This window comes from Cucumis sativus, chromosome 7 (genome assembly GCF_000004075.3).
Source record: "Cucumis sativus cultivar 9930 chromosome 7, Cucumber_9930_V3, whole genome shotgun sequence".
Classification (NCBI taxonomy): Eukaryota; Viridiplantae; Streptophyta; class Magnoliopsida; order Cucurbitales; family Cucurbitaceae; genus Cucumis; species Cucumis sativus.
Window position 1 is genome coordinate 17980761 of NC_026661.2, and position 17228 is coordinate 17997988.

A 17228-nucleotide genomic window follows, 5' to 3' on the forward strand; every position below is an offset into this window, starting at 1 on the left:
TACCTTTCCAATCTTCCGATTCAAAAATGTGAATGCTACATTGAAAATATATGTGCTAATGGCCCAGAAGAGAATGAAGACAAGCAGCAGCCCATTCAATCGATGCAATTGAAATAATGAAGGAAAGGCATAAATGATGTATCCAACGTATGCAAGTAACCCAAATGCGCATAAACTTGCAAAATGAAAACTCCAGAAGGACAAAGCAACCAAGGAGACCTGTCACAAGGAGCTCTACAAGCTTAAATAAATCTCAATATGGATGAGCTTGAAACAAGAAATAACTTGAACAGTTAAAGTGGCATTAACAGAACAACAGAGAAATGAAATGAACAATGTAAAATGCAATGAAATGTTTGATATCTTGTCATTAAAAAACAATAAACAATAAAAAGCTATGTGCAACAAAATATTCTTGGAACATTATGATGAAGGAGGAATCTGGTCACTTGGGTAATATTATAGGCTCATTCCTCTTTTGTCTTCACTTATAATGAACTCTATAATATTAGTCTTCCCCTTTATATCAAACACATTATCATTCTAATAAAAGATTCACAAGCTTGATTGGTGGATAATTAGTCCTTGAGGTTACATCAATTTGGTATAAAAGCAACCAACTGAGCCAACATTGGTTGCTTGCTGCTGGTGGGAAACCAAGAAACTCTTGGCGACCCTGACCGCGAAAGGGAAAAATGAGTGTCATGCTCTTTATCATACAACTCACATATATTTTACAAGACACTTTAAAATTCAAGATAGAAAGCATTTGGTTAAGGCTTTACGAACAGCAACATCAGTGGAATGGAAAAGTACCCTTCAATTCCTACCAAATTTCACTCCTTAATTGAGGTGTGGGCTACAGATAAAAGAAATAATACCTCGGTCGTCACAAATTAAGATTTAACTGAGGTTTTGGGGTCTGGTTTAAGTCGTTTCGCAAAAATCTTCTCCGATCACTTTCCTTTATTATTAGAGGCAGGTGCAATATTATGGGTCATCCCCATTCAGATTTTGCAATAGTTGGTTGTTGATAAAAGAGTGCAACAAGGTCATTGAGGAAGTTTTGAAAAGCATCCCCCATGCATTGGGTGGGCTGGTTTCATTCTTCATGAGCAGCTTCGTAAAGTGAAACTTGCCGTAAAAAATTGGCATGCTACTCTTGATTGATATAGAGCAGAAAGATGAAAGGCTTTTGAGAGAGTTAGAAATCAGTGATGGGCTTGCGGAAAGCGTTGGTCTGAAAGCTAGAAGAGATTGGTCATTAGAATCCTCAAGCCATTTTTCAGTTAAGTCCCTTTCAAAGCACCTTTCTCCCTCTTCACGTTTGGAAAAAGATTACTTTAAAGCACTGTGGAAAACCAGCAGTCCAAGGAGAATAAATGTCTTGGTTTGGATTATGGCAGTGGCAGTGTGCACCCTCCGCTTGGAAAACAGTGATCTCTTAATACACTTCTTCATTTTCTGTCTCTTCTCACCTAATTGTTGGTTTAGCATATTTTCTATGCTCAAATCACTTTGGGTCTTTGATGGTTCGTTTAGCGCCAATGTGCTCCAATTATTGAGGGGGCCTTATTTATAAAAAAAAACCTTATCTAATTTGGGTTAATTTGATAAAAGCGCTTCTAGCTGAGATTTGGTTTGAACGTAATCAACGCAACATCTTCCATGATAAAAAAAAGGGATTGGGTTGACATCGTAGAGATTTCTAAAAGAAACGCAGCGGTTTGGTGTTCTTCAAATGCAGAATTCAAAGATTTGTCTATACAGGGCATCTGCCTCAATTGGACCGCCTTCATCTGATGAGTTTCAATGTAGTTTACCCCGATTTTCAGTTCAGAATTAGTGCTTCTGTAGTTTGGATGGACTTTAATATGTATTTCTGCCGTTATGATTTTACTTTTCAGCCTTGATTTTGTCTACCGTAGGTAGCTTCTATTGCTATTTAGCTTGTTACTTTGGTCTTTTCATGACCTTAGTATTGTTCTTGTTCTTTGTATTTTGGATATGATGTGGGTGATATGGGGGTGTCAACCTAGTTGAGTTGTCTGGGTGCACCTTCCGATCCTCTCTCTATCCCCCATTTCTTGGCTTCCCTATTATTCTCATTGTATAGCTCTCTTGTACTTTGAGTTTATTAATAATAAAGAAGCTTGTCTCTTTTTCAAAAAAAAGAATAGAAAAATGATAAAAGTAAAATAGAAAAAGTTGTAGCAAATAGTAAATAAGATAGCAAATCAGTATTTTGAAATAGTGCTAACTCTAGTTAATTAAAGACTACAAAATAGTATTTATAGTAGCAAAGAGGTTATTATAATAGTCTTAGATAGTCCTTGTCCCAATCATGCTCTTGTATCTCAAGCATTATTTTTTCTTTATCGTTTTAATTTTTTAAAAAAATATTTCCTTTTTCCAAAGAGAGTTAAAAGAAAAAGGAAAAAAAGATTGGTTGGGAAGTTGAATTATGTGATGATGACATGATCTGACACTGCTTATACAATAAGTATTGTCAGTTAATATATAACTTCACCACCAGTTGATCATTAGGATACAATAGAACAAATTATATGCTACTTGAAAAGCTTCACCTAGATGTGGGGATCTTATATATAGATCATGGTTGTACAAAAGTTAAGAATTTTTTAGATGTTGATTGGGCTAAATTTGGAGAAGATAGAAGATCAACTTCTGGATAGTGTTTTGTAGGAAGAAACTTAGTATCATGGAAGAAGAAGTAGAATGTGGTTTCACATTGGAGTATGAAGTTAGAATATAGAATTATAGCACAATTGGTGTTTGAAATAGTGTGAATAATTGTGCCAACTAAATTATGGGTGATAATCAAGTTGCCCTTCACATTGTGTCCAACCCATATTTCATGACCATGCAAGGTTCACAAAATGAAGCAAGGTTCCATCGAAGCTGTTTTCAGTAATGGGAGTTGTTTCTTGTTTTAAAAAATATATAACAAACTCATGCTATTAAACCCCAACCCCTGAACTCAGACAAGCTCACAAGAAACCAATTGAAAACTAGAAACATCATAACAAAATGGCTAGCACAAACTATGAAACCAAATCATTATTCCTTTCATAGATAACATTTGTATCCATATTCAACGTCATATCTATTAGATTAACACACCATGACTCTGCAAGAACCACAAACAAGGTAATACACCCATAAGAAGAAACAAACAAAAGTATACACTGGTCCACAGAAAATATTTTGATTAGAAATATATACCGGGAAACCATACGTGAAAAAGTTAATAGTAAATGTTCGGAAAACTTCTCTCCTTAACAAAACATTAGTATGCTTCACACCGGACCTGCAACATCAACAGCAGGTATATGTGAGCAAAAAACTACAATCACAATGCAAATACACCCTGTAAAGATCAGCTTTGGTCTTTCAATATTTTCTCAAGATATTCACTAAAACATAATCTTGAGACCATACTAAGCAGATATGAATCAGGGGAAAGGGAAAAAATGTATTTATAAGAAAGTAAAAAGTAATATCATGTAAACCAGATGATAACAACTTAAGTTTGAGACCTCAATTCACGAATGAAGAATGAATGCTTGGAGGGAAGAAGTTGCTCCACTAAGTTGCTTTCTCTCATTGACATTATGAAATCCATTTCCTCAAGGTCGCACTTAACGCAAGAAAGCTGCATAAATACAACTTTTCGGTCAAACAGAAGATCAGCAACAGCAATATACGGTCATAAAGCAAACAAATTGTTAATTCAACAAAGTTTCTAGAGGGAATCATAGCGAGTCTGAAACATAAATGTTCTTTTTTTTCTGAAGAAGAGAAAACAATGCATTGACCAATGAAATAAAAGAGAAAAACACCAACACCTATCGGTGCACCTGAACTGTAAATGTTGAAACAGATACTTTCTGCTTCACATCTTGCCATCAATATTTACAAGTTAAATTAGGGGAAGAATTAGACAAACAAGTTACATACCATGATATAGAAAAGAATGAGAGAAACGTTGGAACAGATCTCAGGCCATTCAGAGTTTGATGATATTTTAAATAGACCAATGAATTCAGCTACCCATTTCAACATACTAGGGTACTCAACTGGAAGCTGATACACATAAACAAGAAAAATACTGAAACCTGCGTATAGTTGAAGAGGCCTCCACCACCTTCAAATAACATGCGAAGTCAGAACATAAAAAAGAATGCAACTGATAAAAACAACTTCAAACTACAACAGAGTGTTCATGCACCAAAGTTTATGGCCAAGAAACTATCTAGAATCTCAGGGGAACAACCTGAAAAGACCTAAAAAGTTGCTTGTTAAAGACCAATCCACCAGACCTACACAGCTGCCAATGAAAAATGGAAGAGAAACCCATGACGGACGGCTAATTCCCACAATAATCTGAATTGCAGGAAGTAGCAAACAAGAAGCAACCCTTAGATGAGAACCTGCCATTTTCAACAGAAAAAAAAAAAAAAAAAAAAAAGAATCTTGCATTTCATTTTCTGAAGAAATCTCAAGAGTCAAGACAAAATTTAATTGCAAATGAAGACTTAACAAATGTGTATAGAGTGCAAAGTGCTTAATGTGCAGAACAGGTTGATTTATAATTAGTCCTACATGCACGATATATTATCCTAGAAAATAAACAACTGCTTTGTACCCTTTGATCCTCCTTCCCCCAAGAAAAAGTTAAAAACAACAACAAAAGGCTTAAGTTTTCTGAACTAAAGTTGATTTAATCAAATAAATTAGTTCAAAAGATTCATGATTGCATTGGACCCTTGTGCTAAAGTGCTTTTAATATTGCGAGAATGAAGAGATCTAGAGGCTAAAATCAAGGCGGTCGATGACTTCATAGATAGATAGAGAGAGAGAGAGAGAGAGAGATATTAAATTCATTACTTGAAGCATGTAAGTGCATAAACAATTATGCTCTCTCCCCTTCTGAAATGGTTTAACCCCGATATACTCCACAACTTCCAACTACCATGGTTCACTTCCAGAAATTTCCTATTCAAAATTGGTCAATCTATGCTTTTTTCCCCCATACATTCTGTACTTTGGCAAAAGTGCATCAAATTCTATCATGTATGCATGCATATTGAATTGGAGTGATAATCTTACAAAACGGAAAAAGGCTAATAATCGAATTAAATGGTACTATCTACAAACCTAGATGATTGACAAAAGAAAAGAAATGAACCCAGCATGAATCTCCTCTTGGAACAAGACCAATTCTGTACCAGAAAATATCAGCAGTGGCAACAAAAATTGCTAACAGTTGTACGACCAAGAAATAAATAACAGAAGGCGACTTCCATGACTGAATCCTGCAAATGATCCACAAGAATAAATTTTCACCAAGTAGAAGCAGAAGTGAACGAAAAGAAAAAAGGAAAAAGGAAAATGCTTTCTTTCAGCACTTACGTCATGAATCCAATTAGCTTAGCCCACCATGCATTGGCTATGCTCCACTTATATCCCTCAAGAGACCATATAACAAGAAAAGTAACTTGAGCAAGAATAACAAGCGAAGAGAATATGATAATTGGCCATAATACCAAAAACCGCCGACCAAAAATAAACCCTACAAGAAAGAAGCCCATGTAAAGTACAAATAAATTTACAAGAGTTTTTTTTTTCCTTTTTTGTAAGAAACCATGTTTCATTTAGACAAACGAAAAAATCTAAAAGAATGTTACTAAGTTAATCATTCAAAAAAGTCTCACTAACAGCTACAGATAAAGACAAATTAAACCTCAATCCCTCACATGCTCCAAAAACCAATCAACCCCGCTAAAATCCCATCATTCCTCTCAAGCCATAATCCCAACAAAATAACAAAACAACAAGCCTGCCACAAGACTCTTGCTTCATTCCAAAATGTAGGGATCATCACCGTATCAAGGAGAAGTATTCTTTGGGTTGTGCGGACATGTGATGACATTTTAGCAATCTATTGAGGATTGTGATTGGAAAGCAACTTTGATGAAACAGTGTCTAGACTAGGACCCTTGAGACTTCGATTTACCATGACTTTTTGATGATGAAATGGGTTTGTCCTTTTAACTTTTCATCGCAGCAGCTTGGTGTTCTTCAAATGCAGAATCCAAAGATACTTCATTCAAGACATCTGCCTCAATTGGACCGCCTTCATCGGATGAGTTACAATGTAGTTTCCCCCAATTTCCAGTTCAGAATTAGTGCTTTAGTAGTTTGGACGAGTTTTATATGTATTTCTGCCGTTATGTTTTACTTTTCAGCCTTGCTTTTGTCTACCGTAGGTAGCTTTTGTAGTTATTTTGGTTGTTAATTTGGTCTTTTCATGACCTTAGTATTGTTCTTGTACTTTGGTCTTTTCTTTGTATTTTGGATATGATGAAGGTGCCATGGGGGTGTCAACCCAGTTGAGATGTTCGGGTGCACCCACTGATCCTATCTCTCTATCTCTCCCTCATTTATTGGTTTCCCTATAATTCTCATTGTATAGCTCTCTTGTACATTGAGATTATTAATAATAAAGAAGCTTGTCTCCTTTTCAAAAAATTAAGAAAATGAGGAGTTGCAAGTGTAGTTAAAAAGGGCAATGGAACACCCAAAAAACTTGAAGCAAAAATATTTCCCTTAAAACTATTACTTTTATGTGGTGGGTCGAGGTTTAGATATAAATGCCCAAAAACTTCACTACTTCTTTCACCTGTTAGTGGTTGATCGACATTAACTATCTTTGACAAGCAAACTGAAAGACTAACGACCACCTGAAAGTCTTTGACCTTGGATATTAGGATACTTCCTACCATTATCTTTCTACTTCCAATTGCCCCTTATGTCATCAGCATGGGGAAGACCCTTTACATCTATTCTTCTTGTGTTCGTACGCAGTTCGGTGTTGGGAGAAGCTGTTTTCTATCTTTAACCTATCTTGGGTGTTTGGTGCTGACTTTCGAGGAAATATGCATCATCTTTTAGTTGGGGTGCGTTTCAAAAAAACCCCTCTATCACTTTGGTTACATGCGATAAAGTCGCCTTTGGCAGAATTATGGTTTGAGAGGAACCAAAGGGTATTTCATGATAAATCTTTTGCTTGGTTGGATCAATTTGAAGTCGCCCGTAAGAATGCCCCCTCGCGGTGTTCCTTCTCTAAGCCTTTTGAGGGCTACAACATTCAAGAAATCTACTCAAATTGGAGAGTTTATATTTTCCCAGCTTAACCTACTTGTTTTGAATTAACTTCTTTATGTGCTTTTTGATATAGATCTTCTGTATGTTTCAATGTTGAAACCTTTGCAAGGCTAGTGAATTATAGTCTTTTGTTCTTTCTGTAATGGCTGAATATATAAGCCTCAAGTGAGATTTTTTATTTTTGTTTGAAGGATATGATCAGGACGCCAAGGGGGTGTCAACCTAGTTGAAATGTCCAGGTGCACCTATTGATCATGTTTATGCTTTTTGTATAACACTCATGTACTTAGAGCATTAGTCTCTTTTGATTCCATGGTAGCCACCTACCTAGGAATTAATGTCCTATGAGTTACCTTGACATCCAAATGTTATAGGGTCAGGCGGGTTGTCTCGTGATATTAGTTGAGATACGCGTAGGCTGACTTGGATACTCACGAATATTTTAAAAAAAGTCTCTTTTTATTTACATCTATATGAATAAAGAGACGTGTTTCTTTTTCAGAAGAAAAATATATATTGAGGTACTTGAAAGTTGAAACCACTTTAAAATGTCCTTGGATGAAGACTGAAGTACTTATTTTGTTTTTTTCCCCTCAAAGTCCTCAAATATTTTTGCAAATATTTCACCTCCTTGATTTTTGCATACTGGGCATTCTATCTATAAACCCATAAGCTCTCTTACAGTTGTGTCGTTTTCATACCATTCATCAATTAAATTTGTTAGAATGAGCTAGGCACAAACCAAACAATAAGTAAAGATGACAACAAATTTTATTGACTGTACATTGACAATGCATTACCTATTTTATGTGCATTAAATTGAATGAAAAGAAACACCAATAAATCTGTAAGAGAGACCAGACTCCAATTTATTAGAGCCGCTGCAAGAAAATGAGAAAATAAAAAGAGTTAATTAAAAGTTCTGGAGGTCAAATAGACAACCATTCATCAGTATCTTTATGTGATATTAATTGAGAAGGCAGCTAAATAATAAAATAACTCTAAGCTAAACATGTCAAGAACTCTAAGTTCAAACACAAACATTTTACATGTATTTTTCTTTTCCTTTTGGGCAATGTGGAAGAGGACTTTATGACCTCCTCCCTTATAAAAGAGTTAAAACCCCGGTCCTCATTGTTGCCCTCTTTTTTTAAAATATAATATTTGTTTCCTAAGAAAAAACTTTATGGCATATCAGTCTTTTTCTGTTTAACCTGGGAGTGTATCAGATTGCACTTCCCAGCGAATAAAGTTAAGGAACCTTGGACATTTAAGCAATTACAAATTTCATATAAATTATTAGGCTGTTCATGAAGTTAGAAATATCAGAAGTCAAACTTTGACCAAATGTTTTCTTTGATCAGAATTGGGTTGTCCAATCCAGAATGCCAGACATGGTTATATGGAGTAAAAGGCCTACTAGTATGACTGTTATGTTGATTCTTCTTTTTTCTTTTTCTTTTTTTTCTCTCCTTGCAACCAAGGTCTCAAGATCTGAATCACTCTTTGCATAAGTTATCTTCACCCACTAAAGGCTGCCAGCTTGTGGAGACAAAACAAGAGTTCTAACTTATTGAATTTTTAACCGTCAGCTTTCACCTCACCTCCAAACATGTCAAGCCATTTGTTAAATCATGGTTCAACCCAAAAGCTTAAAAGCCAATGGGTTGTGTTAAATTTAACTATATCGACACTTCAACATTACACTTGTATTTTGTAGTTCCTTGCTCCTTATTCTGGTTTTGTTTGTTTGTTTTTCTTTCTTTTTTTTCTTCTTCTTTTGTCTTTTTTACTGCAGTGTGATTGACTTATTCTTGTATCTTTGTACGATGGTTTTATTTTGGTTTCTTTAGAGGATATGATGAAGACGCTAAGGGAATGCTTACCTAGTTTATGTCCGGCTACGCCTTCAAATTCTTAGTTTCTTCTTGTTTTTTGTGTCCTACTCTCTTGTACTTTGAGCATTAGTATTGATATTATTAATAAATTATCGCTTCTCTTTTCTTATTAAAAAAAAACACTATACTTGGGGATATGTACAAGAATCCAGCAAGTGAAAATCAAAACTAAAGAGGAACAAATGACATTGCGGGTTTCGAAAACTATTATCTCTCGCTCAACACCAAGCACTTACAAGCTACACCACACCCTTTGGTTTACCAGTATATCGATGAAAATCCTATAAAATCCCTCGAGAGATATCAAAATGAGTAAAAAGTACAAACTATCACATACTTGGCAACAAATAATCACAAACATTAGCTCCTTCAATCGAAATATTAAACCAGCAAGCCCTCAACCAAATTTTCAAAGCAAAGTGTACAGATATCTCACAAGAAAAGAAACTCACAACAAGTTACAACATGAAAACAGACCAACTCTTACCAGTAAGAAGCAGAAGCGGCAACAAAAAGCCACCAAGAAAACTCCCCATGAGAGACGAATTGCAGAGAACGATCACTTCGATTCCATCAATAGCACTGCTCCGGCAATGGGTTTTCGATTTAAATCAAAATCGTGAAAACCCATTTCCAGGAAGCGCTAGATATGTATGTATGTATATATATAAATAAATAAGCTCCCTACAATTCAGAAAGTCAAAAAGTGAGCTGATTTTAGACTTGCAATAGAAGAAATCAGAATTTGATTAATTGGGGAGCTCCAAAATTGACGCTGGGACAGTATGGTTATATAATCTAGGAAGACAATAGCATCAACCAGCCTTTAGAATCGAAGCTCCGGAAAATGTATGTAGATAAATGGTTAACTGAATTTTGATTAGTTGAAAGATGAACTGCCGGGACTATATTTAGACGAAAGCCCAAAAAATAATTTTAGGTTTAAGAACACTTTTGTGTTTCCCCAAACTTCTAAAAATAATTTAGTCTCTAACTATTTAATTTGTAAATTCAAATCTTAACATTTTTGTTAATAATTTAGGCTGTTTGTCAAAGGGCAATAAAATTTGTTCTAATATGAATGAAATTTTCGAGGCTTAATTCATAAATGTAATTACTATTATCCTTGCTTAGCGTGAAGATAACAGTTGAAGTAACGATAATGTGACAATTTCATAATTCTCAATATTTACACTAAAGCTAGTGTGTCCCATCCAATATTCAAGTATAATCAGATTGAGCATCATTCATTTATGCATTAGACTACATAATTTGATTGCAATTTTGGAGACGATCTCACAATTTATTACAATTACATACATATAAACATCGAGTATAGTGAACTAAAACCCCTTTTTACATTTGCAATGATGGATTATGTTTTATCTATGATAAACCTAACATTGATTTTTATAACTTTGAAATGTGTAGCAATTTAAATTTTTTTAGTACAACGATCTAGTTCTCGTTCTTTTGAATATCAGACTTTGATAATAAACTAGGCAAAGAAAGGGACATTAAAGAAAGAAAAAAAAAACTAGTCATTTGGATTTTTAATTTTGAAAACTTATCCAATTTTAAAAATTTGTTTGCGGAGACTTATAAGATGAAATGACACAAATGTCCTTACTAGGATTGAATCATTAAACCTTATACTCTTTCCACATTTACTTATATCCACAATTCTCTTCGTCATGTTCATTTAACACTAAATTTGACGTCATTATAAATTTTAAAGTTTTTATAAGATATTATGTATTAAAGTTCAAATGTCCGACAACCAAATTATTAAAAACTTAGAAATCAAAGTATTTTAGGATTAGAATCAATTATTATACGTTCATTTCGAGACACCTCTTGAAAGATAATGACCGACTTTATCTAAATAATTTTTTTTCCTTAAAAGAAAGGTTTAAATATATGTACATAGAATTTGCTGGCTGTTGCCCAAGTGATTGGCCAAGGGAATGGCACCACGTGATTTTTCTCCTACGGCACATGAATGGAAGTTTGCTTTTTATTTTTTGACATTAAATTAACATCTTACCCTTAGTTTATAATTCTTGACCAAACTTTTTTTTTTTCCCTTCTGAATGTAGATACCAAAAAAACTAATAAATAGCCTTATAAAAAAAACCCATGTGTTCAAATTTCTCACTTCCACGTCATTAAACTTTTTATTTCTTAATTCTAAAAGAATAATTTAAACAATAATTTAAATTTGAAGACGAGACAGTGATTGAACCAATCGAGTTGCTTGCACTAATTGGTTTGTCTCGATTTTCAAGGTGAAGACTAACTCACTAATCTCCTTTGGACTAATGTCAAGAAATAAAGAACAAAGAACAAGCTACTTATTGGTTTGCTCGCACTAATTGGTTTTCCTCAGCTTTGGTGGGCCTTTATATGGGTTTTCTATAGGGCCTAATCCCACTCTTGTGAGTTCATCCAACTCTTGGAAGTTATGTTCATGAGAGGACAAAAGACATTTGAATATTTTTTTTGGAAACAAGGAAGGAAACCTTAGGTTTAGCCGCATTACGAGTGTGATAGTTCCACATGAGAACTTCATATTCGTCCTTAAAAAACTTTGTGATGAAAAATGATTTATGTGTAATTTACATGGATTCAAAGTTCAAATACTTACTAGTATAATGTAATATTTTAAAAATTGGTTGGAAAAATATTTATATTATTTTCAATTTTCTAACATTTCAATCAATCTTTCATAGAACGTGTCAAAATATTCTTTATAGTATAAAAGATGAAAGCTATGATAAAAAATTGTGCAGTAATTCATATGATAGTAGAATTTTCAATTTCTACTTAATTGAGTTTTTCATAATAGTTATCATGTTGATAACTTTTTTTAATTTAAATTGCACTCCTCCCAAACTTGTTAAAAAATTATATAAATATTTTGCACAATTTCTCATTCTTGATGACTGGTTAAACGAGTTACAAAACACTAGAATTCAACTATATGGTTGTAATATATGTATTTTTACAAAGCTAGTAAGTTTATGAAGATTTTGACTACAATTTTTCAAGGTTAAATGGAATGAAAAATAAAAATGATGAAATTGAAGGTAGATTTGTTTTTCTTAAAATGTAATATTTTGGAAAGTAAGTCCATTTAATTATGTATGTTGTTGGGTTGCTAAGCTAAAAATGATCCATTCAAGAATTATGAATCGATAAGGTTGTAGATCGACTAAAACAACCGTATAATAAAAGTAAATAGTATGAATTATAATTAAATTACGTTTACAAAACATCTTAAGTGAGGTTACGGTCGTAAAAAGAAATCCTTACCATTGGCTCGTAAAAAGAAATCCCATTAGTAGTAAAATTGCCCTATGTATAAGCATATATAGTTTTACATGTATATAAAAACAATAATGAATGATAGAGTTAAGTTCGGTGGTGTGGTGCCACTAGTCGTGCAGCCAGGTTCCCCTTCTGGCTTGCAATTTCTTATCCAAAACCAAAGCAATGAACACTCTAATTCCCACTTCTCCTTGCAATTTCTGCTATATTCCAAGCTTCTTTCCCCACAGAACTGCCTTTTCCCTTGAGCTTTCCGCCATTAAATTCAGCCACAGATTGCGCGCCAATTCGAACGACCTACAAACCCAGGCAGTTGAGGAACCGAAAGAAGAAGAAAATGGGATTGCAGCTGAACCCCAGCAGCAAACCAAGGCGTCCTCTGCTCCTGCACTCGATAAAGACCTCAAGAAGGTTCGCTTTCTATGCTGCATTCGCTGTATCTAATGATCTTTCATTGTTTTTGCGGTTCTTTGATTGCTAATATCTAATGGGTATTTGTTATTTTACATTTCTTCTGTGGTATTTTAGTGGGTTTGATCGCAACTTCCGAAATTTACTTGAATCGTGGAGTTTCCCTCAGAACTGTCTGATGGTTTTTTGTCAGCTCCGTCTGGTAGATTATTGGGATTTTTGTAGGCTGATGGGAGTTGTTGTTACTATAGAGGATCCCCTTTAAAAAATGATGAGACCGTATAATATTTATTAGATAGATGATTTACCCATTTAGTTTCCATTAATATTAGAGCTCATGAAGCCTCAAGGGGTACGTAGTAGGTAAAAAATAAAAGGATTTGACCTCAAGAATGGTGAATCCAAAGAGGTACATATTGAAATTTACAATCTTTCTAAGATATACGAATTATGCTCCTGTTGTCAAATGATTGTGAGATGGAATCTCATGTTATCTAATAATTACGATTTTTTAATAATTCTCTCAAATGAATGGATTCGATAGCACGTAGAGTACCAATGGCTTCAGCGGGTGGTTTATAGGAACTAAATATTGTAAGTTCAAGCACTAGTTGAATTACAGTTTTTATTTCGAGTGTGAATCTCCTTCGCATAAGCTCTCCTAGTTTTATGGAGTTCAGTGGAGACTGGTTAGCACATGTTTGAATTATTATTATTGTCGGGTGAAAGGAGCACTAACATTTCCGGCCAGACATTTGTGTTCATTGGGTGGGTACTTCTCGTTCACGGAACGTTAGTTTTGAAAGATTGCTTAAAGATGATGAGATTTCTGATTTTCAGCAGCTCCTTGGATGGTTAGTGGGTTAGAAAGTGATTGATAACTCGGTCTCTTGATGTCAGTCTCTTGATTATCAGGCAAGTTTTCTGTGAACTCTTTATGAAAACCCTTGGCAACATCTTCACCTATGTGTTAAGAGGCAATGTTGGTGGAATCTCTTCTCACTCTTCAACAACTAGTGGGGTTTTTCTAAATTCATATTAGGAAAATATCTTTCAATAATTGATTGGTTGATCAGCTGTGGTTTCAAATCCAAAGTTTCGTGGCCTGATGCAGTAAAGCTTTATTTTCCGAATTATTGTTTGAAGCACAATCAGAGTGGTATTCATAACATTTATCTCCCTTGGGATGATTGATTCAGTTCAACTCGTCTAAAGACCTCTTCTCGATGTTCTCTTTCTAATAGCTTCACAGGATACTTTATTTAGATCTGGGATATTTGCATTATTTGGAATGCCTTTTTGTTTCCCTTGAAAGATGATTTGATTTAATATTCGACTATTGCTTTATTATTCTCATTTCCCCTTTGGAATTCTTGTATTTTTAAGCATTAATCTCTTTTTATTTTTATCAATGCAATGTCTTTGTTTCCTTGAAAGAAAAAGTTATATTTGTTAAACTTATGTTCCTAAGTAAAAACAAGAGAGAACATATTTTAGTTTGAAGAGAAAGTTTAAGCATAGTTGATATCTAAGCACTTCATGATTTTGATGTTCATAATAGGTTGTTCAAAAGACTGCTGCAACATTTGCACCAAGGGCCTCTACTGCCTCAAAAAATCCTGCTGTACCTGGAACTACTTTATATACTGTCTTTGAGGTTCAAGGCTATGCCTCAATGTTGTTAGGCGGTGTTCTATCTTTCAATCTTTTATTCCCCTCAAACGAACCAGATATATGGAGATTAATGGGAATGTGGTCAATTTGGATGTTCAGTAAGTTTTTCCCCTTTTTCTTTATTTCTATTCGTTTTTTCCTTTTTAGTTGCTAGATTTAAGTATTCGTCCACCATTAGCAGAGCTCTTTTTCTTACCTCTAATAAATTTTTGTAGCTAGAAACATTTTGATGTCGTTGTTGTTTTTTTGTGTTAAATGTTCTCCTGGTTTGAACATACAAACTAGTTTATTGTTGAGAAGATAAAAGGTTCATATTATTAATGAGAATTGAAGGGTTATAGGAATTAAATTGATTTGTGGCTTTTGGTTTTTATATTAAATTGTGTTCATCGAGTTCTTTGGGAGTTTTTAGAGGTCATGAGAGTTAAAATGTTTATGGTTTCTTAACTATTGAAGTTCCATTGTTACATTTTGTAAGCCTATATAAAGGCATGTTGAGTTGAATAAAAAATTACTTTCTCCGCACTTGTGTCATCCACACCCTCTCTTCTAGCAGTTTATTTGGTAGGAAAGGAACAAGAAAATGATTTTTTTCTTTTCAATCTGTTCTGATGCAATGCAACAAGATAGATGTTATGTGTGCATATGTTTTTTAAATTTTGTTCAGCCAAATATAGCTATTTCTTTTTTCTTATATGGACATGACATTCTGATTACTTGGTGATAGTAGAAGTTTAGAAGTCTGTTTAAAACTGAAGACTTGACTTCAAACAGTTTAACCTTTGGAGCTTGGAACTTTTTAGGGAATCTCCTTCGTATCTCTTTGAATAATCCATTTATCAATGAAATTGTGTCATATTCCCCCAAAATAAATAAATAAATAAAACTGTTAAACAATTCCTTTTATTAGTAAATAAATTAAATGAAACTCTAGAAGACTTTGTCTTGTTCCCATCATCTGTAGTATGATTGATCACATTATATCCTATCATAAGTGAAAAGAAAAGTTATATCCTACAAGCACCACTGTTTACTTTTTTTCTATCAAGTACATGAATTAGAATTAATTACATTTCATTTATTTTTTCCATCGTATCCCTTTTGTAATTACCATCTTGGTCTCTTATTTTTGGATATTGGAGTCTGTTCTTGTCGTTAATGTTTGAAGTCTTTAATTTTTTTTTACTTGTTTTTACCATGATAACTTCCTTATGCTCACTGTAAAAGAAAATTTCAAATTAACTTTGACTGATGACATGAAAAATTCAAATGGCAGCAATACCTTCGCTCCGAGCACGAGACTGCTCAAAAAATGAGAAAGAAGCTCTCAACTACCTGTTTCTCCTAGTCCCATTACTCAACGTTATAATTCCATTTTTCTTGAAGTCTTTTGCAGTCGTCTGGTCAGCAGATACCGTTGCCTTCTTCGGAATGTATGCTTGGAAGGTATGATTGTTTCTTTCGTGTATAATGAATCTTATGAGAAATGTAGGCCTCAGATGGTCACGTTCCAATTTCTCATTTCCTGTTTTCTAGTGAAGAAAGAGAGAAAAAGATAACCACATTTCTTGTTTAATTAGAAACTTTGAATGTTTTTAGGTGAATAGTAGTTTTAAAAAAATCTTATGTTATATATTTTTTTAAGCAAGAACAATATTCAAGAAACTTCATTTTGTTGACGTTTCTTAAAATAAGAAATGAGAAATAAAAAATAGTCACCAAACACCTATGTTACTCAAAAACTGAAAAAACAAGAAACTATAAATGAAAATGTCACCAAACAACTTATATATTCGATTTACTATCTTCTCTAAAAGTGCTTTCATCTGCAGTTGGGATGGTTTCAGAGAACAGACGTGGACCTCGAATAATCAAATCAAGATTTTCGGATTGCAATCGAAACTGTAAAAAGAATTCTAATGTATAGAAGGTACAGTAATTATTTGAGATCTTATGGAAGGTAGTAATATACTGTTGATATCCTCAAATTTCAAATTTACGCCTGCATTTTTGGATTTTGTTATATAGCTCAATCAAACTCTAGGATTGGTCTTGGAGGAGTATAATTACTATCTATATTCTCTTATTTGTCCCTGAGGAGACTTTAGCTATAGATTATGATGATTCTAAAGTTTATATTAGATGATATGAATGTGGGATGGTTTATTTTTTGAACTTATTTGTTAGTTACCAAAAGGTTTGTATTTTGAATAAAAACTTATTTGTTAGCTACCAAAAAGTTTGTATTTTGATTGTACTAAATATTTTTATATATACATATATACATTCAAAAGGAACCCAAATTGAGAATTCGTAAATGGTTAAAAGAATACAAGTTGCTTGATATATTTAACTTAAAAAGGATGTTTTGCCTTCCAACTTCAAGTGAGTGGAGCGGATTATTATAACTCACCTTCATGTACATTTATGTTTGAGATGTTTTCTGCTCTAGTTATAATAGTTGGTGTTTTCAATAGTTAATAACCTACAATTAACTATAGTAGTATTATTTCATATCCTTTTTTTTTTTTTGCTATTTTCTACTTCTCTTCTCTTATCCCGTTTATATTTACTGTTTTGTTTATATTTATTTATTATTTTTTAGATCACAGTCATTTTGTATTTTCAAAATGTTTGTTTTTGTTTTTTTAGTCGCTGTATTTCTAAAGGGAAAGAAAGTGAGGTATGAAAACAAATATTGGAAGAAATCTAAAAATACAAAGA

General features: G+C 33.6%; 2 protein-coding genes across 3 annotated transcripts in view; one reads left to right on the plus strand and one right to left on the minus strand.

The window, feature by feature from the left end:
• Positions 1 to 9979, minus strand: part of LOC101218490 (piezo-type mechanosensitive ion channel homolog) — a 28615-nt gene extending 18636 nt beyond the window's left edge. For both annotated transcript variants that reach the window (XM_031888415.1, XM_011661022.2), the window contains exons 1-9: positions 9577 to 9979; positions 7992 to 8072; positions 5437 to 5596; positions 5182 to 5339; positions 4298 to 4454; positions 3982 to 4168; positions 3561 to 3676; positions 3247 to 3331; positions 4 to 219 (exon numbers count right to left, since the gene is read on the minus strand). In XM_031888415.1, the coding sequence (XP_031744275.1) occupies positions 4 to 219; positions 3247 to 3331; positions 3561 to 3676; positions 3982 to 4168; positions 4298 to 4454; positions 5182 to 5339; positions 5437 to 5596; positions 7992 to 8072; positions 9577 to 9625 (1209 nt within the window). In that variant the 5' untranslated portion in view covers positions 9626 to 9979. The remainder of the gene's footprint in view (positions 1 to 3; positions 220 to 3246; positions 3332 to 3560; positions 3677 to 3981; positions 4169 to 4297; positions 4455 to 5181; positions 5340 to 5436; positions 5597 to 7991; positions 8073 to 9576) is intronic.
• A 2510-nt stretch (positions 9980 to 12489) lies between these two features.
• Positions 12490 to 16679, plus strand: LOC101218251 (protein RESISTANCE TO PHYTOPHTHORA 1, chloroplastic). Its single transcript, XM_004148823.3, has 4 exons — positions 12490 to 12830; positions 14392 to 14602; positions 15781 to 15950; positions 16337 to 16679. Exons 1-4 carry the CDS (start codon positions 12585 to 12587, stop codon positions 16373 to 16375), a joined length of 666 nt encoding a protein of 221 aa, XP_004148871.1. The 5' UTR covers positions 12490 to 12584; the 3' UTR covers positions 16376 to 16679.
• The last annotated feature ends 549 nt before the right edge of the window (positions 16680 to 17228 follow it).

What these genes read in the sequence shown, in the direction of transcription:
- LOC101218251 (XM_004148823.3), top strand. Translation starts at nt 12,585, where the DNA reads ATGAACACTCTAATTCCCACTTCTCCTTGCAATTTCTGCTATATTCCA. An exon ending in TCGATAAAGACCTCAAGAAG is followed by an intron (nt 12,831 to 14,391) that starts GTTCGCTTTCTA and finishes TGTTCATAATAG; the next exon opens with GTTGTTCAAAAGACTGCTGC. An exon ending in GTGGTCAATTTGGATGTTCA is followed by an intron (nt 14,603 to 15,780) that starts GTAAGTTTTTCC and finishes TTCAAATGGCAG; the next exon opens with CAATACCTTCGCTCCGAGCA.